At 46.4% G+C, this 27,490-nt stretch overlaps 4 protein-coding genes across 4 annotated transcripts; 2 read left to right on the top strand and 2 right to left on the bottom strand.

The window, feature by feature from the left end:
- Positions 1 to 8,058: 8,058 nt before the first annotated feature.
- PtA15_17A188 (uncharacterized protein) lies at positions 8,059 to 10,343 on the bottom strand (the record flags this gene model as incomplete). Its single annotated transcript, XM_053164277.1, has 6 exons — positions 8,059 to 9,206; positions 9,294 to 9,357; positions 9,421 to 9,596; positions 9,698 to 9,827; positions 9,889 to 9,971; positions 10,046 to 10,343. 6 exons carry the CDS (start codon positions 10,341 to 10,343, stop codon positions 8,059 to 8,061), a joined length of 1,899 nt encoding a protein of 632 aa, XP_053028261.1.
- An 830-nt stretch (positions 10,344 to 11,173) lies between these two features.
- PtA15_17A187 (uncharacterized protein) lies at positions 11,174 to 11,843 on the bottom strand (the record flags this gene model as incomplete). The annotated part of the gene is made up of 3 exons (XM_053164276.1): positions 11,174 to 11,346; positions 11,457 to 11,575; positions 11,671 to 11,843. The coding sequence occupies 3 exons, from the start codon at positions 11,841 to 11,843 to the stop codon at positions 11,174 to 11,176; spliced, it is 465 nt and encodes a 154-aa protein (XP_053028260.1).
- Positions 11,844 to 12,778: 935 nt separating this feature from the next.
- Positions 12,779 to 13,760, top strand: PtA15_17A186 (uncharacterized protein; the record flags this gene model as incomplete). Its single annotated transcript, XM_053164275.1, has 4 exons — positions 12,779 to 13,190; positions 13,263 to 13,319; positions 13,391 to 13,519; positions 13,612 to 13,760. The coding sequence occupies 4 exons, from the start codon at positions 12,779 to 12,781 to the stop codon at positions 13,758 to 13,760; spliced, it is 747 nt and encodes a 248-aa protein (XP_053028259.1).
- A 9,061-nt stretch (positions 13,761 to 22,821) lies between these two features.
- Positions 22,822 to 23,238, top strand: PtA15_17A185 (uncharacterized protein; the record flags this gene model as incomplete). The annotated part of the gene is made up of 3 exons (XM_053164274.1): positions 22,822 to 22,932; positions 23,020 to 23,130; positions 23,197 to 23,238. The coding sequence occupies 3 exons, from the start codon at positions 22,822 to 22,824 to the stop codon at positions 23,236 to 23,238; spliced, it is 264 nt and encodes an 87-aa protein (XP_053028258.1).
- Positions 23,239 to 27,490: the final 4,252 nt, after the last annotated feature.

The following is a 27,490-nucleotide window of genomic DNA, read 5'->3' as shown; positions in this document are numbered from 1 at the left end:
CTGTTAGGTTTACACAGCAGATTCTGAAGCCTAGATAGGAATTTCTGGGCTTTTACAGTTAGAGACAAGTCCGGAGTGCAGCAAGTTCAACAATAAAAACTATAAAGTACTGGCACCAATGGTGATTTTGGGGAGATAATTCTGAGGTTTTGTAATGCTGCATGGGATTCATGTATAGCAATCTGCTCTATCCTCAGTACTTGAAGTCTGTCACCACCTCAGTATCCAAATAATGTTCATCTACAGCAATGTTTTGAAAAATACCAACTCAAGCTGAACCTTTCTTGCTGAGACTCCAAGACTACTGGTGAGTATCAATCATGTAATTATTGGCGCAGGCAGTAAGAAAAGCCATACTTCTTTGGGTGCAGCACAGGCCACTGTTTTATCTTTGAAAGAAAGAAAGAAAAAATTTGAGAAAAAATCAATTTTTTCCGCTGGCAAGTCAAACCTTTCTACCCCTTAGATAGCTGTATCAGTTTTTACTAAACCATCTGCATTCATACCAAGTTTCAAATCTTCTTCATTACCAAGTTTCACATCTGTTTAACTTTCACTCATACCAAGCTAAGCTTGCTCCACCATCTTAAATCAACAAATCCCTGTCTGGATTGTTGAGCCTGAACTTCTGTAATCGTCAATGCCTGGGCGTAAACACTTTGGATTAGATTCAAACCCATCTACAACTTGGACCCACTGGTAAATCCCAGTAAAATTCCATCAAGTGGATTTACATTGCATATTCCTGGAGTAAGCCACCACTGACAAATTTATTCACAGGCATTACATATTTTCAAGCCCTGTTGAATTTCATTGTTTCTTTCCAAACAGCAAAAAAAAATTATAATTTCATTTTGAATTAATGGTTGCTTGGTTGATACTGGCACTGCTCACAGTTAAGCATCCTATCACATTGTGGCTTCACTTGATGGATTTAAAACCAATTCAAAATCTGACAATCCATTCTGCTTCTATTGTTTTTTTGGAAGCTTCATGATGGGGTCTTGGGAGCCGAACATTCACTAGAGAATACTCAACAATACTCAGACTTGCTAGGTCCACGGAATAATTTGAACTTCCCCAGTCATTCCTCAAACCCCATATTCCATCAAAAGCCATCCAATCAAGTCAATTTGAATTTGGATATCAATCTATCTGACCAGAATGTCTGTGTAAGTGTGCTGCATTGATCTTATTGAACCTTGGGCCTTCATGGACATCATGAGCTGAAAACTTTGTAATGTTAAACTCTTTGTGGGAATCAAAAAAAAGCCTGAGACCAGGATTAAAGTGGATGAAAAAGGAAGAATCTCAGCTAAGTTTCACCCACTCATGGTGAATGATGATTCTACACCAAGTAGTTCAGCCATAATCCCAAAATCCAGCCAAAATTTTGATAAATCAAAAGAAGGTAGCAAATCCCAAGCTGTTTGTCAAACCAATCAACCAGAAGAGGAATGTGCAATATGTTTAAATCAGTTTTTGATAAAACCCCTGTCAGAAGGAGTTATCTTAGATTGCCCACATCGGTTCCACTACATCTGTATTAGCAAATGGGCAAGAGTAAGCACTGGAGGTCTTACCTGTCCATCCTGCCGATCCCCAATTGCTGGTGGAAAGCATCCAGTGGCAACAGAATTAGCTACCGGAAATATTGTCTACCTTAGAAAAGCTGACCAACTGGCTGCCAACATCAAACCTCATTATCTAGCCCAACCACAATTCAATCTGGATTTTGGATCTCATACTCCAGGTAGAGGCTTACCTACCAATGAACATGTCTCGCTACAAGTTCATCAAGCAAATTGTGAAATAAACCACTCTAATCTGCTTCACCAACAAACTGTTGTTTATGATGAGAAACCTTGCTGTTGTGGTATATATAGGTGTGGTTGGATACTCCTTTTCATTTGTATAATCTTTGGTGTCCTGGGTACCATGGGTGGATGGCTGCCATTGGTTTTGTAAGTAAAGTCTAGTGATATTTTCATGCTCAACATTCCAACCAAACTGATTTTTTTTTCTTTACCCATCCTATTTTTTCCTTTCTCATTCTTTCATTTTTGCAAAAAAGACACAAAGAGTAGCTGGTCTGCATTTTTGTTTTCCAAATCTCAGGAATGCAATATATATAATTTTAGAGAGAGATCCTTGCAAGGATCTGAAGAATGAGATATGTCGCCGGTGTTAAAGATGCCCAACAATGATCAAGAGATTAGAATAAAGGAATTCTAACCTGAAGAATGAGATATGTCACCGGTGTTAAAGATGCCAGACAATGATGAAGAGATTAGAATAAAAGAATCTAATGATATTCAGTAATTGTCAGAGTGGTTTGAGATATGGCACAACAACAATGAGTCAAAAATAACAGAACAGTTTTCCTTTCTCTATTTCTTCTTATGATTGATTGACTAAAGAAAAGAAAAACGGAACAAGGCTTGAGGCGCTTGATTTTATTGACTGGGTGACGTGGACCAAAAGGGGTTACTGCAATGAATACAGATATGCATAGTTGTTCTGTTTGAAATTAAAAGCATCAAAATTCAATAGCCTCCCTCAATCAGAACAACTATCTTTTAGTCCTATTAGCTCTTTGAGTTTGTTGAAAGGTTTCTTGCCGAGATTCTTGGTAAATATATCAGCTATCATTTCCGTGGTCTTGCAATGTCTGAGCTTGATAAAACCTTCAGTGACCTTCTCGCGAATCCAATGGAATTCTATCTCAATGTGTTTTGATCTTCCATGGAATACGGGATTGCTTGCTAAGTAAATCACACTTAGATTGTTGCTCTTGAGGCACCATGAAAAAACAATGATCACTTGCCTGCAAGTGACATGAGAAAGTAAAAAGGCCCCTTTGTACTTTGCTATGTCACTTGCAGACAAGTTATGATTGTTTTTTCCTGGTGAGGGTGATAGGAAGTTTGACAATGTCAGGCTTGGTTGATGCCAAGAGAAGGACTTCTCTTCTAGCTACACCGGCGATGGCGTTCAGTAGCGCGCAGAGGAGCGCAAGATACAATAATAATAATATTTTCAAATAATGTTTAACGGAGGGGCCACAAGCGCGTGGGGTATTTAAGTGCCCTCCGGAGTGCTACAGGGCCTGCTGGGCAGGGGTGCTTAGGTGCCTGTACTTCTGGGGCCTGCAAAGCAGGGATGTTTGAACTCTACAGTTCCCAGGAGTATTGGAGATTGCTCCAATAGAGAATAAAGGAAATAAAGGACTCGCTCGATGGAGGGAATCCTTAGGCAAAAGCAGGGAATCTTGTCAGGTTTTCAGCGGAGAGCTAGCAGGCAAACAAGTCTTGAGTTGACGGGGTTGAGGCTGGCAGTGCGATGAAATGGTTGACAATTCTGGGGGGCCTTCACTTGCTCAAAGGCCCACCTTTTATGCTGTGTTCTGTCATTTAGGAGGCGAAGAGTTTGCAATAAACCTCTTCGCCAGTCCCCAAGTACCTCAGCCTCTTGGCCGGGGTTAAGCTAAGGACCTCGTGCTATAGGTCTACTGATCCTGGGTCAGCGCACAAGGTCAAAAACAATGTTTGGCTTCTCTAGAGCTTTGGTTGGTCGTGGGCAGAGAATTATCTACCATCTATGATCTTTCTCTGCCTGGAGATTGTTATAAATCAACATCCCTTGAAATTCTTCTTGGGTACTCCTGAGGCCTTTTCCAGGTGATCTTGGTAGCCTCAACTACTCAATCCTCATCCTAAGTATACAATAGGAGTAGATTCCTAGATGGAAAGCACACAGTGCTTCATCTAATATTCTCATAGCAGGGTATACACACTACCTTGACCGGTGATGGACTCATCTAAGTAGTGAGGTACCTCTCTGGTCTCTTGGCCGGATCTGGGGTGACCAGTAATGTGATTTGATAATCACAGGATATTTTTTTTTATAGCTTCTTGGGTTCAGAGAGCGTAGTATAAACTCAGCCTTTGGACCCTAGAACACTATTTACTCTACGCGCTCATCCTTAGCACGCAGGCTACCTTTTTCGTGATCACCTGGTCTTTTGACCCACAATGTTCATGGATTTTAGGGGCCAACGTGTCATCCCTCTCTGCCCCTCATGTAAATCAAATTTACATTGTTTTCAAAGGTTCTCAGAGACCAAAGAGCACTTTTCACTATTTACTTGTGCGCAGCTAATAGGTAATATTACATTTAATTGATATTTAATTTGTTTGTTATATTTTTCCTATGCGGTGCTACCTCACTGCAGCTTAATTTATTTACATTGATTTAAATAAAAAGGTTAGCTGGGCTCTACTCAATATAGTAGCCCGGCTGACATTCCCTACCACCAAGATAAGTTACCCTTAACTTAGCTGAGCTATTTACGCTTAGAGACCCTATAATTGTGTAGGTGAATGGCCCCATCAGGGATGTTATTCTCTGGTAACCATTCATCCTTGTCCGCTGATTGGTTTCTATATCTTACAACGTATAACCTGGTGTCTTTTCCTGAAACCCTTTTTTTTGTCCTTGAGGATTTTATGTACTTTAAGCTGTCCCTTTGAAGAAGACTCTTCTATAGGTACTGGTGACAGTTTAGGTGCTGGTTCATTCTTTCTCTGAATATATCTTTTTATCAGGCTAACTGGAAACACAGGGTGTTTTCTACTAAATTCTTCTGTAAGGATTACTTCTACGGCATTTTTACCATGTAAGTTTTTAATCACAAATGGACCTAAAAAGGCAGGTTTAATGCAACCTCCCAGATTGTTGAAATTTACAGTAGAAAGTAGTACTTTTTCTCCTATACAGAACTCTGGTTCTTTATGACTCTTGTCCCATTGCATCTTACTTTACTCAGCTGCCTCTTAGACACATTTGGAGGCATGTTTATTAGCAGCTTCTAGCATCTGTTTAAAGTCCAATGCAGTGGGCTGGGCTAGTGGTAATTTGTCATTCAGAGTATCTTTGGGTAATCTTGGGATCCAACCCCTTTCTAGGATGTATTGTGCTTCTTTAGTAGTAGATTGCTTACTACTATTGTATGCCATCTCTAGAGCAGGTAATGAATTAAGCCAATCATGTGTGTACCCACCACTGTTTTTAAATTCTAGCCCAAAGGCGCAGAGCCGTTGGAGAAGATCTTCTAGTGTTTGGATCATTCTTTCAGCTAGACCATCTGTCTGGGGGTGGTACACAGTTGAGAAGGCTAATTTGGTACCCAAAATATCATGAAGATTCATCCAAAATTCTGAGGTGAATTTTGGGTCTCTGTCTGTCAGCCTCAGAGTCAATGCAGTTGACCTAAAACTGCCTTTAATCTCCATTTTATACCTAAATGTGTTTTTTATCTTTTCAAGCTTAAGACTTAAGGTTGTTTGGACTTCAGATTCTGATTTCCCATGAAATTTTGACCATAGTGTCCACTGATCACTTTGCAATATCTCTGCTCCTTCATAGAGTTTGTGATTTGTGACAAATTTGCGCAGCAGCACCGTGTAGGCGCGCCTGAGTGCTATGTACATGTGTGATTATGTCATCCAACTCTGAAAAGTTTTGAATTCAGGATCTTCCATGCAGCTGGAGGATACACAGACTTCAGCACACCGGAACCACACCCCAGAGACACCCAGGATCACCAAAACAGAGGCCACTTCACTCCCAGTATCACCACTGGATATTGACAGTAAGTACCCTCTTTCACTGACCTTGTTTATCTCAGAGGATACTCTATTTCTTCAGACGCTGCTTCAACTGTTTCTACAAACTCTTTAAATCCTCAAAGATCAAAAGGTTATCTCTGGTTAAGACCTATAAAACCAGAGCAGAGTAGTAACCCTACTTCTGAATACCACCAATGTTTCCTTGTTGTGAGTGGAGGCTGTTGCACTCTCTTGGCCTTGCACAGCTGGCATCCAACTTTTCCAGGTTGAGAATAGCCCAGATCAATTATTAAAGACTTAAAGTCTAGGCCTGATCTTATCTCTTTCTTCCTCTTTTTCTCTCTCTCTCAGTTTGTATTTCTTTATCCCAAGAAATCCAAACTATTCCCCCCATTTTTTCTTGAGTCCTGCTGTCACATAAGAGACACAGGCTCACACTGTCACTTATAATAATTTTTGGGATACCTACGTCAGCCATTATTCTATTCCAAAATAGCATAGCTACTTCCATAGCTGTTTCATCTTTATGATGCAGTATAAACCTGGCTCTTTTGGAAAATATATCTACGACTACTAGGACTGAATTATAGGAGAAAGCTCCTCCTGGTGGTAATCCCGTTACAAAGTCCATGTTAATTATTTCCCACCAAGTTTTGGGTTCTGCTATGGTCTGCAATAATCCAAATCTCTTTCCTGTTTGCTTATTGGCTTTCTGGCAAGTTTCACAAGATTTCACATATGCCTTGGTTTGATTTTTCCAACCAACCCACCAGGCTTTCTGTTTAACCCTTTCCACTGTTTTGTCTTCTGAGAAGTGTCCCGCGCCAGCATTATAATGGCATTCATACAACGTGTTTTTAATGTGAATTTCTTCACTCAGAACTATCACACTAGAATGTCTATGTCTGAAGTATATTATGCCCTCTAATAGGGGTAACTGTCCAGCTTTGTAAGGTGTCAACAGATGCTCTGGTAAACTGGCTATCAATTCAGGGGCACTATTTTCTTGTATGGCAATCTGCCACCAGAGCATATGCCAATTGGGTGTCTTCATGTTCATCAGGGTTCTTACTGCTATACAGTCTGTGACTACATTGACCTTAAATCCTTCTAGGTAATAATGTAGCTTCTCTAAAGCCCATACTAGACAGAGGCATTCCATTTGACTGGCTCCATATCTCATTTCCGTTTTGTGTACTTGTTGGGAAATAAACAAGATAGGCTTTTCCATAGGAATTCCATCCATTATAAACTCTTGATGTAAAGCTGTGGCTATTCCTTCAAAACAAGTATCTATGTACAGTATAAATGGCAAGGAATAATCTGGTTGAGCTAGTACGGGAGCTGTAGTGATGAGTCTCTTTAGCTGCTTGTATTTTTCTACTCTTCCGTAAGTCATCTCAAAGAAGATGTCTTTGCTACATAACTCATATGGACTTTTGGTTATATTAGCAAATCTAGGGATGTGTTGCCAATAGCAACTGCAGAATCCAAGAAATGACTGCATTTCAGTTATTGTCTGTGGCATAGGTTTAAGCAAGACTGCAGCTACTCTGTTTTGATTTATGGCCAGTGATAATCCGGAAACTATATTTCCCAAGGCTTTGAGCTTTTTGAAGCCAAAGTTACACTTTTTGATTGAAACTTTCAGGCCTGCTTTGATAGCTGTTCTCAGAACCAACAATGGGCCTTTACTATACAGATATTGGTATAGTATTGTTAGGGTCAGCCTTTATGCACACCAAAGAAATACCACATGCACACCATTTTTAGTGTGCATTAGTGTGCACTCCATAAAATTGGAGTGCACACCCATGCACTCGAAAAAATTGGAGTGCACACCCATGCACTCCAAAAAATGTCTGACTGATGATTGTCTTGTTCTGCGCAGCCTTCACCACTGTGGCAGAGGGATCCAAATCTAGCGCACAAGTAGAAGTTGAGATCAGCAGAGTGGACATGGAACCATTGGCCCCATGAAAACGAGCAGCTGGCCCCTATGCAATAGAGATCTCCATATTCCATGCCCAACTTTCTACCGCCAAGAAGTCCCAAATGATAAAGTAGGGCCTCTGTTTCCACGGCAGGATGCAAGGACACATTGGCCAAGAGTGCCCATCAAAGAAGGGCAAGGGATGTGGGACAACCAGGATTGCAGCAAGTGAGGATCAACTCTGCAAAATTGTGGGTGGAATGGTGGCAATGAGCGGAGGCGGGACGGAGGCGCTCCCACACATCTGTCCATGTATCTCTAAATCTCGTGTGGTATCTTGTTTCTTTTTCGGGTCGGGACATAGATTGCACGATCGATGGATTCGATTTGAGAGATTACTCTCCATCGCCATGGCTTATATTCAACAACCTTAAGAGGAGCATGTCTTCGAGAGTGCTATGTGCACGAGAGTGGCGAGAGGGGGAGGATATGAGGTTAAGAGACGGACGGGGTGAGTTTCTGGATCTCTGCCAGGGTTTGAGAGACGACAGGACTAAGATCAGTGGTGTATTGATCGCCCTTAGCTTGAGCGGAGAGGGAGTAGCAAGGGTCGGTGTGAATGGAGAGGGAGGAAGCGGAGAGGAGGTTACGGATCTCGACTTGACGGAGGGTGTGCCAGCGATTGCCGAGGATGATGAGGATGGGATACCCGACCAGCTCGGCATCAGCGAGTTTCCATCCGATGCGCTGCTCGCGATCGTCGATCAGGACGTCGTCTCTGATCCCGGCCTGGTCGAGCAAGCGGGCCAACTGGTTGGCCGTAGCGAGCGTCCGAGCTGCATCCGGGCCGCCCGGGATGATGATGCAGACCTTGAACGGAGCCACCGAGAGCGGCCATCGTAGGCCAGCAGCGCCGTCGGGTCGGGCGGGACGGTTGCATAGGCCGATCGCACCCACTAGGCGGCTGATCCCGATCCCAAAGCAGCCCATCTCCACCGCCCGCTTGGCCGGTCCTCCATCCCCGCCGACCCGCAGACCGAGCGCATCCGAGTACTTCGTGCCCAGATAGAACGTGTGGCCAACCTCGATCGCCGCCGAGGAGTCCAACGCTGAGCCGCAGTCGGGACAGTGCTCCTCGAATGCGTTCGGCTCGCTTAATGGTCCCGATCCCGGCTTACCGACGGACACTGTGCGCAGGTCGTGGACAGTGTAGGTCGGCAGACTGGGCCAGATCGAGAGCGGGGACAGCTCGAGTGGGCCGCCTGAGTCTTGTGCAGGCGGGGGAAAGCAGCGGCGGAACTGGGAGGTGACGCGCTCGAAGATTTGCTCGATCTCCACGGCCTGACAGCTCTCGTCCACGAGCACCTCCATCCGCTCCCACTGCGATTCGAACGCGGGCAACGTATCGTCGTCGGAGGACTGGACCGGACAGATGTCTGGACACGCTTTCGACAGCTTGAGCGGATGCAGCTCGTGGGTCGCCGGCAGGACGGCCGCGAGGAACCGCCGCGTGCCTGGGGATGAGAAGAACTGGACTTGCAGCTGGCTGGGGTCGTCTACCCGCGGTGATAGTGTCGACCGTGCTAGTTCCAGATTCGCGGTGTATGAACATTGGGTACAGTGGATTAAACTGTCTTCTCCTGCTGGGGTGATGAGCAGACCAAGAACGTGAGTAAGCGGACCATTGCCTCGAAAGTGCGGTGGAAAAAAACAGCGGAGTTGGTACTCACACGACGACTTATAATGGTACTCGTGGGACGTCGCACCTCCGATAGCTCCACTATCAGCTTCGGCCTGAGGAAGAAGCAAAAATCTCAACAACTGGTCGATTTTGGAAGGGTGAGAGGATTGACTGACGACGGTGAACGGGATCCCGATCGTCTCGAAAATCCTCCGGTAGGCCTCCTGAACTTGTTTGTAAGACGCCATGGCAGCTGGAACGTCGGCGTCGAAGGTGTAGAGATCTTTCATGATGAACTCTCGCGATCTCAACAGTCCAGCTCGTGGACGGGCTTCGTCGCGGAACTTCCTCCCTGCAACAGTGTTCAACAGCCCGCTGAGTAGTTAGCCTCAGTTATATTGATTGAGAGGAGGATGGATTTTGCTGATTACAGGAGTCGACTAACGGGCTAACCAATATGGAATAATTTGATCGGCAGTTGCTTCCCCGATTGGATGTCTGTCTTGACCAAGTTCGTCACCTCCTCTTCGTGGGTCGGCGAGAGCAGTAGTGGGGAGCCCTTTCGATCCTTGAGGCGGAACAGCTAGTGTCGGAATTGTCAGGGGCAGCTTCTTGATGAGTTTCTGGATAAGATTGATACTGACCTCGGGTCCGGCTTGGTTCGATCTTCCGGAGCGATCCCATAGCTTTTGGGACTGTAAGAGAGGCATTGAGATCTCACTCGCGCCTGCCGGGATAGGATCGGGTAAGCAAGAGTAGAAAGGGTGGTAGAATGTGAAGGGGGGGCAGCCAAGGACCGACCGATTCGCTGCATTTCGTGGGAGATGATAGCCTGGATCTTGTTGAGCACCCTGAGTCCGTTGGGCAGGAAGCTCCATATCCCGCTGGAGCTCTGCCTGATGAAGCCGGCGCGTACGAGGACCGACACGTGTCCTTCGCCCGCTTCGGCGTCCGCGGGGGTGTTTCGTTGGTTCTGGTCGAGCTTGGTTGTGGGCGAGTATCGTTTGGACTGGTATGTTGCTGGTGCGTCTCCCTGGGCGGTGGATGTGATCCTGCGTAGTGCTCTCGTCCAGCTCGGTGGTCGCAGTCTGCCCTGCATCCTGCGCTGTCCGAGTCGAGTCTTGTGGAGAGGGTGGCTGGGAGTGGAACTTCCGGAAGATGGAAATCCCAAAATACATAAAGTCAACCCAAGTCGAAACAACAACATCACACATCAACATCAAAATCTCCGCATAGAAAGGCCTCTCCATTTTTTCATCTCAGAATTAACATCAAGTGGTAAAATGAACAAAAGCCTTCACACAGCTGCCCCCAGCTGACAAGAGTTCCCCGCAGCCATACGATTTACAGGCCTCAGCAGTGTGTTCACCCTTTGACACCCTCAATGCTTAATCCGAAGGGAAAGATACCCCACTACTCCGCCGTTTTTCCTTCTTTCTACATCAATCCTCCACCAAACCCATCCTCAGCTACAGCCACCAAAATTTGACATCTCTCCGTGTCAAAACATGGTGCTGGTGGGAGGAAGAGATGATTATGGCCTAGTGGCAAGCTGTCTGGGTCTCACAAGAGCACCAGCTCTCTACCTGAAATCTTATAAATCAGCTGAAGCTACTAGACACTTCTAATGTTAGTGCGGCTTTATGCACAAGCTTCACAGTCACTTTTGGGTCGATGAGAAAAGGTGACTCATTTTCATAGAAGGGTGTTGCTCAGTCATTAATTGCTCGTGGAAAGGGGTCTTGCATAAGAAATAAATAGGTAGCTCATTCTGAGTGCGAGGAACAGCAAAGATAATGGCAGAGGGAAGTCAGAAGGGACCGTAAGTATCAGTTGATCCTTGAGGACCGAGGTTCTGGGACTGGTAGGAGAGGCTTGAACAAAAGCTAAATTCCTCAAGCTCTTGAAGCTGAAGAGTGCGTAATGATTCTAATTGCGCAGCTGATAACAAAACTCGAGCTTAATCCCGGAGTTGGGGTTATTAGCTTCTTGGATTTGGTACCGCCCATCGTTTCCATCGGTGTGGAAAGCACCTGGACAGTTGGCAGAGCTGCACAATTTCGATTGCCCATTGGTAAGTGAGATGCGCAAGGAGCGGTTGTCTGTATGAACACAATCAGGAATAAAACAAAAGTGCATCAGTCAGCATTCCGAATTTTTAGTGCGCTTGCGTATAAGTTAGAGCTGATCCAATATTTCAAGGCCCGCTTACATTGGTGGGGTGGGATCAAAGTGATGTCGGCAGAGGATATGCCTGAGACCAGCGAAAACTCGGCCGCAGTGCATGGGACTCCATTGATGTCACAATTGTTCCCAACAGACGCGATCACACTGACCAAGCAATTCAAGGGGAATGGCAAGATGAAGCTGCTCAGCCCAGCCGGCAAACACGGAGATAGGAGGAAGAAAGAATCGAAATTCCATACCCTCTGATATCCCCCTCGTACGTCCAACTCCCGCCTTCCCTAGAGGTCACGATTCCACGGCCAGGAACTTGCATCGTGAACTTTTCGCGACATCTGTTGATCACGGTCACCGTATGCGCAGCCCAGGTGGTGCTGGCACCAAGTACAACGAGCAGGATAGGTGAAAAGAGCATGTCTGTAAGTTGGACTTGTTTTCAGAGCAAACAGTTGAACAAGGATAATGATAAATAAAAGTCGGGATGAATGGGGTGAGAACCAAGCGGAACATAAATAGGCATCAGTCGGCAAGAACTGAGGGTCTACCACGGCAGGGTACTAGTGCAGAAGCTGTCTTGACCCGGGCACATTGGAGTAGTGAGTGGATCCTGCTGTCCGGCTCCTCGATCACTTCTCTGCCCCCCCAACTGACCAGCAGGAACTCCTTGAGGAGATTGTTCCCTCGAACCCACCACATATGAACAGCATGACCACATGAGCTGGCCGCTGGGTTCTCCATGCGGCTTTGAAGAACAACATTTCCTCGGAACCCAGCACAGCGCCGGGACTCCTAATATCCATTCGCAGTAGATGAAAATTTTGAGTTTCATCGGTGGGTATGTTTAAGTTGAAGGATTTCCGAAGCGATGTTTGCCAATGGAGCACAGATGAGAATCTGTTTTGATTGCCTGCACTCGACTCACAAGCAGTACAAGTATTTGCAGGCCACCTGTTAACTAAGCTCTGGACTTTTCATTTATATATATTATGCTGTTTTTCGTATTGCCCTGTAAAGCTGGGGTGTGCTTCTTTCCCATGTCCGTTGAGGGCGACTTCAACTTGGTTGGTCGGCAACCGCTGGTGGAGGCCACTTGTCCCGGGTCATTCCAACCTTTTCCCCAATCGCGGGATCGATATTCGGCTTTACGGGTGGATCACACTGCAACGCAAATTAAATAGAACAATGTCCCATGATCCAGTCTTATCCTCGACAATGTGGTATGTAAGTTATGCAGGATATATGTATGATGGATTTCCGGATACCGGGCAGCGTGCTTGTCATCTTTCCATTGGGCATGCCAAGTCAGGGGGAGGATAATTCTCCTATCTGAGCGTGTCACTAGACTTTTCGATGCACGCTAGCTTCGTATCATTACCTTTAAAAAGGCGAGAGAGCCACGCAGTGGTGAAGTTCTATCCTCTCATCCCTCCAAGAATCACTTATCGCGACCTCTATATAACTTGCCCTTTCTCAAAAAAACAACAATTCTGTCTCTTCGCTAAATCCAGAAGGAAAAGAAAAATCCGGAAGTCAATATTTGACAAGATGTTCAAGTCTGTTGTGATAACCGCTTTACTCGCCAGCTACTTGGGGGTCGCCGTGCAAGGATACACTCTCCACTTCAAGAACAATTGCAACTTTCCCGTTTGGCCGGCGGTTGGAAAAGCGCCCAATGGACAACCCGACCCGTCGGTCTCGTATGGAACCAAGCTCAACCCGGGCGGCGTAAGCCAATTCAGCGTGAACGACCGGGAGATTGGAAGTACGTAGATTATCTAGTTCGGCCCGCAGGTTTGGTTGTGAAACTGTTCCGCTCACCGTGTCTCTTCACCAGTCCGCTCCTGGGGCCGCACCGGGTGCGATGCGAACGGCGCAAACTGCGCCACCGGCGGTAAGTGTTCCGCCAGCTACGGTAAGGATAGTAGCGATCATTGCTTGACTGTTGTTTCTCATCCTATCCAGCCTGTCGAGGTGGGCTTCGTTGCAACGACGGCGGGATCACCTCGAAAGTGTTGCTTGGAGAGTACGGCTATCAATCCTTTGGCAATGTGATCTCATGGGACCTTTCTCGTGTTGATGGTTCCATCAACAGTTTAGTGTCTTCATCTTCCACATACACGAAACATCGTATCCACCCCTTGTATTACATATTCTTTGGTCTGATTTTTTTGTGCGAAACCCAGTCAACACATCCATCACCAACGGCGGAAACACCAAGACTTGCAGGCAAAACAACTGTCCATCCAACCAGGCTTTCGCCCAACCAAACGATTTCCAAGCCATCACCACCAGCCCGGTGGGGTCGACTTTCAGCATCACCTTTTGTGCATGATGAGAAGCAAATCCTCCTTTACTTCCCTGCCCCTGTTATTCTGTGTTCCCCTAGCATGATGTTTTGGATGCTGGGCCATTTATGTCCCTTCGCAAAACCTATTTTTACCGACATGTTCATGAATGAAATGTCTGGTAGCTTCGGAATTGGGTACCCCACTACACCACCGGGTCACTTCCTGTGATCGGTGTTGGTTGGTCCATCTTTGCCTGATCGGAGAACGTCGGACCAACCTATTGCATGATCGGGATTGGTTTATCCAGCCAATCCACGATCTGCATGATCGGGGCATCCGATCACCCCAACTTCGCACGGAATAGGGATGCCAATCGGGCGGGTTGGCCGGCGGGCCGCCCGAGCCCGGCCGGGTTCAGGCCGGGTTCGGGTCGGCTTTTTGGGGAAATTTGTGAAGTCGGCCCGACCCGACAGACCCGCGACTGAAGCCGGGTGGGTTCGGGTAGCCCGCCGGGCGCCCGTTGGGCCGATCCCCGGCTGGCCCCGGCAGCCCCCCACTCAGCGTTCAGCCATGAGGGGCTGAGTTTTTGACCCTGTAGCACCCTCTGGCATCCTCATTTTGAATTCAATGTCTTTGGGGGCCTGTGGACAGGCCACATTCCAATGCCGGGGATATTGGCATTGACATTAATCCTCAGATATTTGAGTTTATTGGCTTTTTGGCTGCGACCCGCAGGCCGCCCGTGGGCTGCCCGCGGGCTAATCGGGTTCATAGGCCCGCAGGCGGCCCACGGGCTGCCCGCCAGCTAAACGGGTTCGGGGCGGGCGGCAATTTGAGACAAATTGACCCAGCCCACCCCGCCTGTTTATTCTGCGGCCCGAACCCGCCCAATTGCCATCCCTAGCGCGGAACCTCAAAACTCCAGCCAATTGGCTGAATTTTGGGTATCATATACACAAAAGCTACCTCAGTGGAACCAATGTGGTTGGCTCAACGGTTAATCCGCTTGTTAACCTAGGACAGTGATGAGGTTGTGTGCTCGAGTCACGCTTTTTGTCCTTTTGTCCGGCAGCAGGCTGCACAGCTGCAATACCACAATTGGGACATGGTTGGGTGAAGGTGGGTGACTCCGTCGTGCCAACGTTTGACCCACCATTCCCCTTTGGGGATGTCGTGGTTGCAGTGGACAGTCAACCCACGTTGGTCACCAAGCCAGAGTGTTTGGTTAGCCCAACCATTGATTGGGCCAATGTCCCAGTTGCCCGGTGGTATACAGCTATGTTGTTTGGGAGTGTGACAATTATGCGTGTAATATTGCACAGTTGATTGAATTAAAAAAGGGCAATCATCTTGAATCAACACACTTGAAGTTCATGATGTACTTCAAAAAAAACTCTCTGTACTCCATTGGGGTTGTCAATTTGATGTTCCCGCCCCCTGGTACCCACCCGCAGGGGCTGTGTAGGGGTACATCTGTCTGAATATCACAAAAAACACTGCCCAGAATTTCTGGCTTGGTCTTGCACCTAATTGTGTCTCAGGATTCAAGAGGCCAGGATAAAGGGGGTACATAAGGAACTCCTTGAACTAATCTGCTATGATTTCAAAGCTGTTTTGCTTGGATAGGTCCAAATTTCTTTCAAGATTTTGGCCCCCTGTGAGTGTGGTAACCCAGTAGCAGCAGTGCTTGTGGGGCTTTCTCAAGCTATGTAAAAAACCAATGCATTGGCAGCTTGGGGCTGTCCCTATGAAGTCAGTCACCCCAAGTTGACTTGGGCCATATTTGGCAGTGGTATATCACAAGTGTAATAATGTGGATTCTTCAACTTGTGACACCTGATGAATTTTTGATGGACATGATCATGTTTCATACAGGATGTCAAGCAAATTTTTATTAGGGGGATTCAAAGTAAAGATGGCCATGTGGACCCGGGTACCCGCGACGGGTACGGGTACCCTCTTTTTTTTCAGCAATTACTTGATACCCGTACCCGGACACGGACACGCGGCGGCGGGTACCCGGGTTTGTTTGGCGGGTACCGGCGGTACCGGCCAAGTTGGTTTTTGTAGGTACGATGTACCTGCTCGCCGAGAGGGATCCCTCTCTGCCCTCGGCGAGCTGGTATCAGTACACCTGCCGCCGCGTGTTTTGTAGGTACTATGTACCTGCTCGCCAAGAGGGATCCCTCTTTGCCCTCGGCGAGCTGGTATCACTATACCTGCCGCCGAGAGGGGATTTCTCTCGGTGAGCAAGTATACATATACCAGCTCGTCGAGAGGGATTCCTCTCGGCGAGCACTGGTATACACCCACCAGCTCGCCGAGAGGGATTCCTCCCGGCGAGCACTGGTATACACAACAGCACTATCCTACAGGCCAATGGAGCATCCTGCTTGCCGGGGATGATTACTGACCAGCCGGGAACGGTTGCTTATCACAAATTTAGCTATCACAGTCCCTCGATTGATTCGCAGGCGCGCGGGCGCTGTCGCGAAGCAACACTCTGAAGGAGGGACTGAGGCTTACCCGCTCCATTGCGTGTGTTGAGCGGGTATCACTGGCGGGTACCCGGGTACCCTGACAAAAAAACATGAAATCCAGATACCCGTACCCGTACTTGGTACACATGGAGCGGGTACCTGCCAGAGCAATGAGTACCCGGCGGCGGATACCGGGTACCCACATGCCATCTCTAATTCAAAGTTGGCCATGCATGACTTGCATGTACTTTTGCAAGTTGGTTGTCAATTAGGCTTTTCCTCAACACCAACATTCAAAAAAACATTCAAGCAGGTTTGGGGGTGTAGTAAAATGTGACTTGCATGCACTTTTGCAAGTCGGTGTTCAAGTTCATTAAGTTGGATCTGGCCAACTTTGAAACCCCCTAATAACTGGTTAGACCATTCATTGAGAGGACATACAACCTCTCAACAACCAGACAGACTGTTCATTGAGAGGACATACAACCTCTCAATGACCGGTCAGACCGTTCTTCAAGAGGTTGCATGTTCTCTTGATGAACGGTCTGACCGGTCATTGACAGGACTCAACGCTACTCCAGACTCTCAATGACCGGTTTGTACCGGTCATCAATAGGGATCAAACCTTTTGATTAGCTTTTTTTCCTCTCAATGACCAGTTTGTACTGGTCATTACAAACTAGTCATTGAGTGGACTCAAGCTGGGGTAGATAAAAAATTGTACCGGTCATCATGAGCACATACCAACCTCCATGAACGGTGTTGGGTGTTGCAGACAGCACAGTCAGGTGAATTTACTGTTTGATTTGGCTCAACCGGTGTGGAGTTCCCTCTGTGTTGCTAAATTTGACTCTTAGCATGTGGTATTTTAGCTTGGACAGACCCCGTCATCTAGGTAATACACTCTCAAATACCAGTCTGGCTGGCCATCAAGAGAATAAACTCTTGATGAGCCGGTCCGACTGTTCATCAAAAGATTACACACCTGATGACCTGGTCAGACCGGTGTAAAGCTCAAAAGTGTTTCTGAGAACCTTTTGCTGAGTGCAGAAAGGGATGAATGAGGTTACCTCTGCCTTTCCTGGGTCACTAGACACTAAAACAAGCCCCCCAATCTATGATTGGAAGGTTTAATGTAGTGATAGTGGAGGTGTATTGAAAGATAGCCTACTTTGAGCAGGTGGCTTAAGGGTTATGGTAATGTAGCTGATGTGTAAGTGTTGTTATGAGGTTGTAATTTGTATGTAAGGGTGTAAAACCACAATATAGAGTGGGGCTAATTCTGTAGAGTGAGCAAGTATTGTACTGTTATGGGGTAAGCTGAGTGCAAGTAGTTTGCTGAGAAAAATTACAACTGGGGGGAGGAGAGCCTCCTTAAATAGAAAAGAGTGAGGGATTTTAGCTCCAGGGGAACCAGAGAATGAGGGGTTTTAGCTTCCCTGAAAGCTACAATGAGATATTTTGGCTGGTGGTTGACAGTCAGGGTGTAAACGGGTTGGGTTTGGGTCGAAAAACAGCGCCCAAACCCAACCCAACGTTTAGCGCGGGTCCGGTTGGGTCAGGGCAGATTTTAAAATATGCTGCCCGGACCCAATCCAATGTCATACTTTTTTGGGTCGGGTCGGTTTGGATCTCGGGTCGACCCGACCTATTAGGCGCCAAAAACCCCCAACTTGACTGGTTGAGGCGCCATAGTTGGGTTGCAGGCTAGCCCGATTAGGAAATAGGCTGCCCAAACCCAACCCGACGATTTTACAAGTTGGGTCGGGTCGGGTTTGGGTCATGCTATTTTCTTTAAGAACGTGCCAAACCCAACCCAAAACCCGACGGGTCTTGGGTCGGTTTTGGGTTGGCCCGACCCATTTACACCCTGAGTTGACAGGTCACATGAGGTCATGATGTCATATGAGGGAATTTAGCTGGTGAGAGACAGGAGGTGAGGTGTTTTAGCTGGCCTGGCCTGTCAAATGATGTCATCTGCAAGCTTCATGAGGGGTTTTTGCTATCTTGACACCTGCATGATGTCATCTGTCAACTGTCAGACTGCAGCCCCTGTTACACTAGTCTGCATGTACCTGCATAAGACTGCATTAAACTGCATAATCCTGCATCAAGTGTGCATAACACTGCATGGCACTGCATGACATGTGCATAGCACAATGTAATGAGTGCAGCTGATGAGGTAAAGTATATGTAAAGGTTAGACAAGCTGTCAGGGTGGTCCATGGAACGGATTACATGTCCTGGGTAAGTGTGGTTCATGTAACAGATTACATGACCTGAGTATGGTGTTTGTGTGTGTGAAACTGACTGATGGTGTCTTCAAAGAGTTGTATCTTCTGATCCAGAGGGGTGTAAGGTGTGTTGTCCATGGTTTCCTGTGCAGTTTTTGCCGTAGAATCCAGTGGTGTTGCCGTATTTGTTCATTTGAGAGTGTACATATGAGAAAAAAAGGAAATTTTGAAATGGGCTAGATGGGTAACCATAAAGCATACCACACCGGTCTGATCAACTGGATAATCAAGAGGAAATGAACTCTTGATGATCAGTCCGACTGGGTCATCAAGAGGAAATATACTCTTGATGAACCGGAAAGACTGGTCATCAAGAGTGTATTCTTTCAATGACCAAACAGATTGGTCATTGTGTATGTTTTCTCTTGATGACCCAGTGAAACTGATCATCAAGAGTGTTTTCCAAACCAATCATCAATAGTGTTTTCTCTCAATGACCCGGTAAGACTGGTCATTGAGAGTGTTTTCTCTTGATGACCCTGTCAGACCGGTCACCAAGAGTGTTTTCTCTTGATGAACCAGTCAGACCGGTCATCAAGAGTGTTTTACCTTGATTACCCGGTCAGACCGGTCATTGAGAGTGTTTTTTCTTGATGACCTGGTCAGATCTGTCATTGAGATTGTTTTCTCTTGATGACCCGGTCGGACCGGTCATTGAGAGAGAGTGTTTTCTCTCGATGAACCGGGTAGACTGTCAGAAACCAAAATGTAAGTTGTGCACTACGGGACTTGAACCCGCGACCTCGAACTTCATGAGTGATGCTTTAACCAACTAAGCTAAGTGCGCTGTTGCTTCTGGTTTTCAATTCACTGTACGGTTACCAAAGTTTTCACATTTGACATATATCCTGGGATCAAGCCTTACATGTGTTTACATTGCTTGTCATGTTACCAGGGTCAAGCTCAGTTGTCTTTGGGTGCCAGGCTGCATAAGAGCAGAATTAATTATAACACAGACCGGTCATCAAGAGTGTTTTTGCTCAATGACCTGGTCAGATTGGTAATCAAGAGTGTTTTTGCTTGATGACCGTACTGGGGGTTGGAACTTGGCGTATACCAAAACAGGCTGTAGAGGGGAGGTATATCTACAGTCCCAATGAAGATTTTTACCTCCCAACTGTATCTAGCGCCCGATTTACCACCCAGATGGGATGCGAGTTTTGGGTGCGGGGCTGTAAAGTGCTGTTACAGCCCCCGCTGGAGATGCTCTAAGGGAAGATTCAAATAGACCATCTGCAGGCTGATTGAATCTTATTCTAAAGCAGAACCCTAGAGGAGCGACTCGGATCCAAGACCAGAGACAAACTGCTCAGCAGAATCACAGAAGCTCCAGACCGCCATTGTGGTGTGCCAAATCTGTTTCAAGTATCAAATTGCATAAAGCTAGCTCCACTCAGTCAAAAGTTATTTGGGATTAAACTGTTTTTGATAGAACATAATCAAATACTATAGAATTATATGTGGTACTACATAGTATAGAATCAAGTACAAGCACATATTTAGGGTGTTTTATACAGGCGTGTACATGTACCCCTGTACAGTCACATGTTGGATCACACATTTATCGCATGGCTCATTAGCTAAAATCCCTCAATAGAAGCTTCCATGCAGCAAAAATCCCTCAAAGGAGAATTCAAACAAGCATAATCCCTCGGCTGACTTCCCCACCAGCAAAACTCCCTCACATTTTACTATATAAGGAGCATGTTTTCCCTCCTCAGTTTCAGGATGCCACTCAGGCAATTTTAAATAGAACACATATCTCACTTTAAAGTTTCATGTAAATACATCACCTGTGATCTCAACTAGTAGTCTCACAATCATTGTGATCTTAACAAAGTATATATCCTCCAAACTAAGAAGGAACATCACAATCTTGTAAATACCTAAACATCCTGGAACTTCACTGATTCCTTGGAACCATGCGCTGTAGAAATTATATAAGGGTTTTGTGGTTCACATTTCACTGATCTAGGTCTGATAGGGACTACTTCACAAAGTGTTCTCTGTCAAGTTTTGGCCACAACAATCAATGAAATTTTTTGTCAGAATTCTTGTGTAGTACAACAGAGGGGCAGTTCCTTCAAACCGCCTGTAAAATAAGTATTACTTAACTTAATATCTACTTGTTATTTCCCCCTCAAAGAACTGCCACCTGTCCCAAAAGGAGTTCTCACACCGTATGTCCCGGAGCAGCCCAGTCTCCACAAAGAAAAAGAAAGAACAGAAAAAGACAACCAAGAAGGAGCTGATAAAGACAAACAATGTTTGTATAGCAGCTCGAGAAACAGCAGAATCATTCTGACAGAACAAAAGAAAAATCTTAAGATAAAGTGGCTATACCTGTAAGCACAATAAGATAGCAGAGAAACAAGACTAAAGCTAACATAGGAATTGTTGCCAATAGATCAGCGCTCTTAACCACTAGACAATAAAAAGCCAACAGCGTAAGCACAAAACCCACGGCAGCCAACTCCTCCCAGCTCAGCCTATAAGGCATTACTTGACTTGCCTTTAGGTAGATAGATATTCCACCATCTCAGAGATCTTCCCCTATTATTAGACAAGCTTGTAACTACAATCTAATAAGGAATAAAACTCTTTAGTTGTTCCAAATTTTTCATTGAGAGGACCAATGTTAGCCTTTTTGGGATCATGCAACACGTGCCTTGGATCTGCAACCTTGTCCTGACTCCTGGCCCTCTGTATAGGCTGTAACAACATGACGGACATGTTCATTTTTGAGTTAGTGCAATGTCTCACCAGGTGACCTGGTTTGGATAGGTCAACGACCAAATAAATTTGTACATAGAGCAACCTTCAGTATATATGTACTCTGTTTGAGAGAGCATCCCTAGAGTGAATCCATCTCTCCTATGGCGATAACATCAAAGAGTGATTTTGATTTTCATTCTACTCAAATAGACTTGGCAATATCCAAGCCAACCATCCGGAATAAGCAGCATGGGCAGGTTTTTTAAGATTGATTGCACCTCAGTTCGCTTAAAATTGCACAATATACAGAGCCGATGAAGCCGAGTACATAAACTACACAATTCATGAGTAGGAAGGATTTAATGTTAAAAGAGGCTTTTAGTGCTACTGATCAGAGGTAAAAATTGGCTTGAGAAGAGGACGGCATTTCTATACTCATTGGAGGTAAGAACAGAGTTGACATTAGCGATTCGCGAGGTGCTCAACCGCCTTGATGCTGATCAGGACACCGTTCGCGTCGTACAAACGCTTTTGGATTTTGTCCAAGAACAAGCCGGGCCGGGGTCCAATCGAACAAGCTCCACAATAAAACCACACTCCTCGCTGGTCAGCATAGCCAGTCGGCCCCGGGCCTTATGCGTGTCCGGATCCTTTATGACAGGTTGTGTTTCTTCAAAGAGTTGTAGCCACCTCCGCAAGGATTTTGGCGATATCAAAGGGCTGACTAACCTACGAATTTCCGGCAACCCCTTCCCTTGATGTGCCATCCGGACCACGGCGATCTTGGTCGGGGAGCGTAAGATTACAAACGTAAAACCATCATATCGGGATGACTTGGTGGAGCCTGAGGCGGCGTCGTAATCCTTGAGGGAACCGGGAACAAAGTTTTGGTGAACGGCACAGCCTCGGGGTGGGATTGATTGGCCCCACAGCCACAGGACGGTCAACAGTGTCACCATGTGTTTCCGGCTGTGAGGCAAAATCCTTGGCTAGAACTGCTGCACACCAGCATAAGCACATAACTTTATGGCGCAAAAATTTCACCAAAGTCCAAGACTCAAGCTTCAAGAAATCCAATAATTGCTCTACATGCAGCGTCAGATGAACAGCATGATGGCCACCAAGTCCATGGTTATAAAGCGATGGGGTATGACCAACCGCGGTTGGGTGGTGTGCTGTACTATCGTCATCATTAGCTGGGTCAAAATGAGTCGCGCGTATGTACAGCATATTCGCTGTTGGAAGGGCGTCAAGACTGCGCCGGCATTCCTTATTCTAGCCCTCGCAAGAGGGAAGCATCCCCCGGAACATTGTTCCTGATCAACAATTTGCAAAGCAACCACTGAGATCACTGTGAGCAATCCACTGGACTCGCTGGGAGCAATCCACTGGACTCGCTGTGAGCAATCCACTGGACCCGCTGTGAGCAATCCAATCCATTTGTATTGGATGAACGCCTGAGCTCCAAGTCATGTTTTCTCGACGTTGATGGGGAAGAAAAAGTATATAAAGACCTCCAGGGGCCCTTCTTGCTCACCATCAATCCCACACATCCTCAACACTTCAAAAAACCCATACAGACCGCAAAGCCACCATCCAATCTTCGAACTTTCAAAATGAAAATAACCACCCTCTCAATCTTTGCCATGTTGAACGCCTTCTCCGCTGCCACACCTGCGGCTGATTTTCTTCAACATCTCGATCGTCGTGCAGTAAACTGCGGAAGCGTTCGTAGCATCCCTCTTTGTCACCAAGTTCGAAACAAAAATGTTAAATTTTGATACCTTTATCCTTTGAAAAAAAATGCGATATAGATTGTCCCAGCATGCTTCGGAGGTACTATCGTCGGCCAAACTGACTGCCGCTGCAAGGGACAGGTAGAGAGATGCGACTTGTGGACTTGCCCAGACGCCAGCACCAAGACTGTAAGCCCTACTGTATTATTCCCCTATTGTGAGAGGAACTGCTGCTAAATTAAAGTGAAAATGCAGATGGTTTGCGGACAAAACAGAAGCGGCTGTGTCTACATCTAAATGCACAAGGATGGACAATAGTGTGAAGGGGGCGCGTACACGAATTTTGATATATTAGGAATTTCTTGCGGTGAAGATGTATGGGGGTTATTCATTTAGGATTTTCCCATTAATCCAAAACTTCCTGCCCTTTGCCAGATTATGAGATTCCAAAACATGTATTTTTCCCTCTGTTATATGCTGCATAAAATAGTGTGCCCTTAAGCAAATTCTCTGTTGCAAGCATTTGGCACTTTTGGAAGTTATGGTTGAGGAATATCAAAAGTGTTTCTGATGAAGGCAGATCATCCAAAGCCTTCTTGAGTTTCTGCCACTTGAGAGCTGTACATACAAGAACTGTTTTTTCAGACAGACATACTTCAAGTTTATGTGTAGAAATACAGTGGTGGGAAGATATGTTACCCATCTGGGTAACACTGCCTGTAACATAACTTGTTACGTCATTTTATCACCTATTTCAGATGACTGTAAGAGAAAGTACTTTATCCCATTCAAATATGGGGGCTACACAGTACCATGAAAAATAATGGGTATGGTGACTGTACTATACACCCATTATTGAGGATAAGTCTATGTAATCAAGTTGGCAGGGGTCAGTCTGGCCTGCTGCCTCTACTGCACCCCTTAGGTTTGATTTCACATTGCCCAGCAGAGCCCCGCCCACATTTTTCGGCCCCCGGTTGTCACCGGGACCATTCTCATGAGGTATCTATTTGCAGGTATTGTAGCACACTGAATTTATGTTACAGGTGCATTGATCATCACGCTGGTTCCTGGCCTTGTTTGATTCAATCACTATGGCAGTGTGAGACCGGCTGGTTCTGCTGGGGCAACACTCCACAGGACTCTTCACTTGTGTTTCTCCTGCTTGAAATATAAATCTAGGGTCTGGAATCTGCCTTTTTGCACACCAAATCTCATTGGCAGTATTGGGTTTCAAAGAAAAATTCACAAATATCCCTGACAATTTTTGCTTGCCAGGACGGTCACCTGAACTTCGAGAAGAGATCCTACCAACGTCAGGTTTTTTTGGAGGCATTTTCTGAGCATTTGGGTGTTGTTTTTCAAAGCCCCTAGTTTAAAGCTGTTGAAACCAAAGAGACCATCTCAGATTTTACCAGTGAGATGAGGGGTTCTATACAAAAGCCTCAAGGCCAGCTTTTCTTGATGAGAGAAGGTGAATTGACTATCTTAGACGGGTCTTCCTTGGTGATTCATTAACATTTCTCATGTCATGACAAGGCAAGAAGGCCAGTTACATTGCATCAATAAGCTTCATCTGATGGGGGAAAGGAAAACATTTGACAGAGAAGAGTGGGAAAGAATCATAAGTAGTATCTCAGCTTTGAAGGAACTTATTCTAATAGTAGAGACTTGAGCGGAGGCTGAAACTGTAAGAATCAAAAGTTATTGGGTCTTCTGTGAGCTGGTGAATAAGCATGATACCATAGGCGCGCAGCTAGTAACAGAATTCGAGCTTTATTCCGGAGTTAGGGTTATTGGCTTCTTGGACTTGGTAACGCTCGTCGTTTCCATCCGAGTGGAAAGCGCTGGGACAATTGGCGTTGTTGCACGATTTGTTTTGGCCATTGCTAAGTGTGATGCGCAACGAGTGGTTTTCTGTGTGCAGGCAGCCAGCAATCAGGTGAACAAGAAATAAAATAAACGGGCGTTGGCAGCATTCTGCATTGAGGTGGCGCTAGCTTATAAATAAGGACTGGTCCAGTCATTCAATGCTAGCTTACATTGGTGGGGCGGGATCAGAGTAATGTCGGCAGAGGATATGTCCGCAAACTTAACTAAGTCCCTCTATTGGAGGGGGGACCCCTTCCCGCAGGGACCCTCCGAAGGAGGGACTTATGCGCTATGTCGACCCCGTGGCAGTAGAGAATTAGAAAAATGATGTTTTTCAATCCTCTCTGGACGTGCCATTTGTCACCACGTAATAAAATTTTGGGGGAGCAAAATGTGCACAACGTCATGGAGTTTATTTGTACATATTTTACAATTTTTTTGGGGCGTTGGGTGCCCTATGAAGTCCTTTTTTGTGACTGACAAGTGTCCACTTCATCATGCATTCCACATTTTGCACTGTACAGAAGCTGAAATTGATAATGTTACAACTATGATTGCAGCTAAACCAGAGGAGTTGAGGATGAGAAAAAATAGTAGAAAGAAGGGGACAGCTTAAGCCATCCCAGAAATGTAAATTAGAGAAAAAAAGGTTCAGAAACAAAGACGGCAGATTGATTTTAAAAAAGTCTCTGCCAAAAGTGCTAATTCTCTACTGCCGCGGGGTTGACATAGCCCATAAGTCCCTCCTTCGGAGGTCGCTTCGCTCCCCCGAGGAGGGAAAAGGGACTACTTGTTTTTTCCCTTTCTGGCGTTCCCAGTAGTCGCTTTGGCTGGTCTGCGTTTTTTGGCCTGCTCTTCTTCCGCAGCAAGGTTGACTACACGGCGGTTGCATAGCACGGTCAAAAGAGCCGCAAGTTCGGCCGTCAAATTGACGGTCCCCCCTCAGCCATTGTTGACCGGCAAAAAACAGCCCTTGCGTCAGCCGTCAAATTGACAGCCGAATTGTCAGCCCGCCCACCAGAGAGAAGTTGGGAAAACAGCTGGCAAAACTTCCGGCCGGCCGACCCAAGCGGCAAATTGACGTCAACCCCCAGCCCGGGCACATTTTTCCACCGTCTGACGGCAACTTGGTTTGTTTTTTGGGACACCCTCAGGTCAACTCACAAGGCACTTGCAACTTCTGTATGGTGCCGACTTGGTGGCAGCCAAGCCTGGCCAAGCGGCCAGCGCGCACTATTCATTGTTCAAAAGATGAGTGGTTGGTCTGATCCCAAAACCATAGCTGATTTGGCCGATTACACATGCCAAAAAGCCCAAAAATCACAAATACTTGGAGTTTGCCAACACACCATATGGCAGACAAGAAGGACCAACGTGGTGACTGGTTGGATCATTGCAGCATGGGCAGGGTGATGATAGAAAGGATGATGTAGGGAAAGGAGAGAAGAGACTGACGGTGATGCCAGCTATCTCGCGGATGGCGGGCGCGAAGACAGCGATCTTGGTGATGTGTTTGTGGCCCCCTAGCTCAACCTTTGATTCTCCTGTTGTCAAGTAAAATATCCGAGCCATCTAAGCCCAAACCTCCTCTCCAAGTCAGAAAAAAAGGTTCATACAGAAGTTGAGAGGGCTTACTTGAGGGGAGTGAAGAAGGGAAGAGATCAGGGGGCCAAGTTTTGATAGACTGGTCAACACTACCAGTCACAATGATACTTATGTATGAATCTCCTCACCGAGGCGGGCTGGTCGAGGCTGGAATTGGCGTTGTAGTAGTGGTGGTGGAAGTGATGAGTTCTTGGTTTTTGCAAAGGGATGAGGCTGGAGGTGTGGAGGATGACGTGTCCTCTGCTGTACTCCGATGAGCGGACTTTGAAAAAATGAGTGGGAGCCAAGGGTGACGTGTCCCTCCGACAAGCGGACTTGGTAAAATTTTAATCTGCCCTTTTGGGTTAGGGCTATTGGTGAATCAACCCAGGCAAGTTAACAGAAGTTAAAATTAAGTTGCCTGAAGTCAAGTGCCGGCGGGTGGGCTGGCTATTTGGCTGTCAATTTGACGGCTGACGCGGGGGCTGGTAGCTGACCAGTCGAGCCGACCAATAGTTGGCCCCTCACGTCAAATTGCCAACCAAAACTTTAATATGTGCAACTGCCGTGTACTCTCTGAGCTGAAGCAAAATCACCACCCGCTTCATGTCCTTGTTGTAACCACTGGTGTGAACTTACACCTTGCTCAATTGTCCTTGCAGCTAAACTGCCTTGGTCGCGTCCACAAACGTCAGCGGCTGCCGAGAAGCATTGTTCCACTGTTGCTGAGGTGGCTGAGCACGCGAGGTAGTCTTTGGCCATTGAGGCCAAGACTGGGAGCTTGAGTTGATGTTCCTGATAGGTACAACAGATGTAGTTTGATCAGTAAGGGTTCTGGAGCAGGATGTTAAGATTAAAGAGAAAAACCGTACCTTCCACCACTTGAGAAATTGCTCTCCTTGATCAGCTGGGAGCTTAAACTTGCCCAAAAGGTAAGTAGCCAACTCGTTGTCCGGGGGTGTCTTGACAGCCTCTGGGAAAAAATCGTTGTTCCGTCCTGGTCAACGATGTTTGCCAGGTTGGGTACTGGCTTCAACCGGAGGGCTTGAGGCTGTCTTTGAGCCCAATGCAGCTTCAACTGACACCTTCCGTT

The sequence above is a fragment of the Puccinia triticina genome, chromosome 17A (genome assembly GCF_026914185.1).
Source record: "Puccinia triticina chromosome 17A, complete sequence".
Classification (NCBI taxonomy): Eukaryota; Fungi; Basidiomycota; class Pucciniomycetes; order Pucciniales; family Pucciniaceae; genus Puccinia; species Puccinia triticina.
Note: the sequence above shows the minus strand (reverse complement) of the source record. Positions and strands in the feature narration are given on the sequence as shown.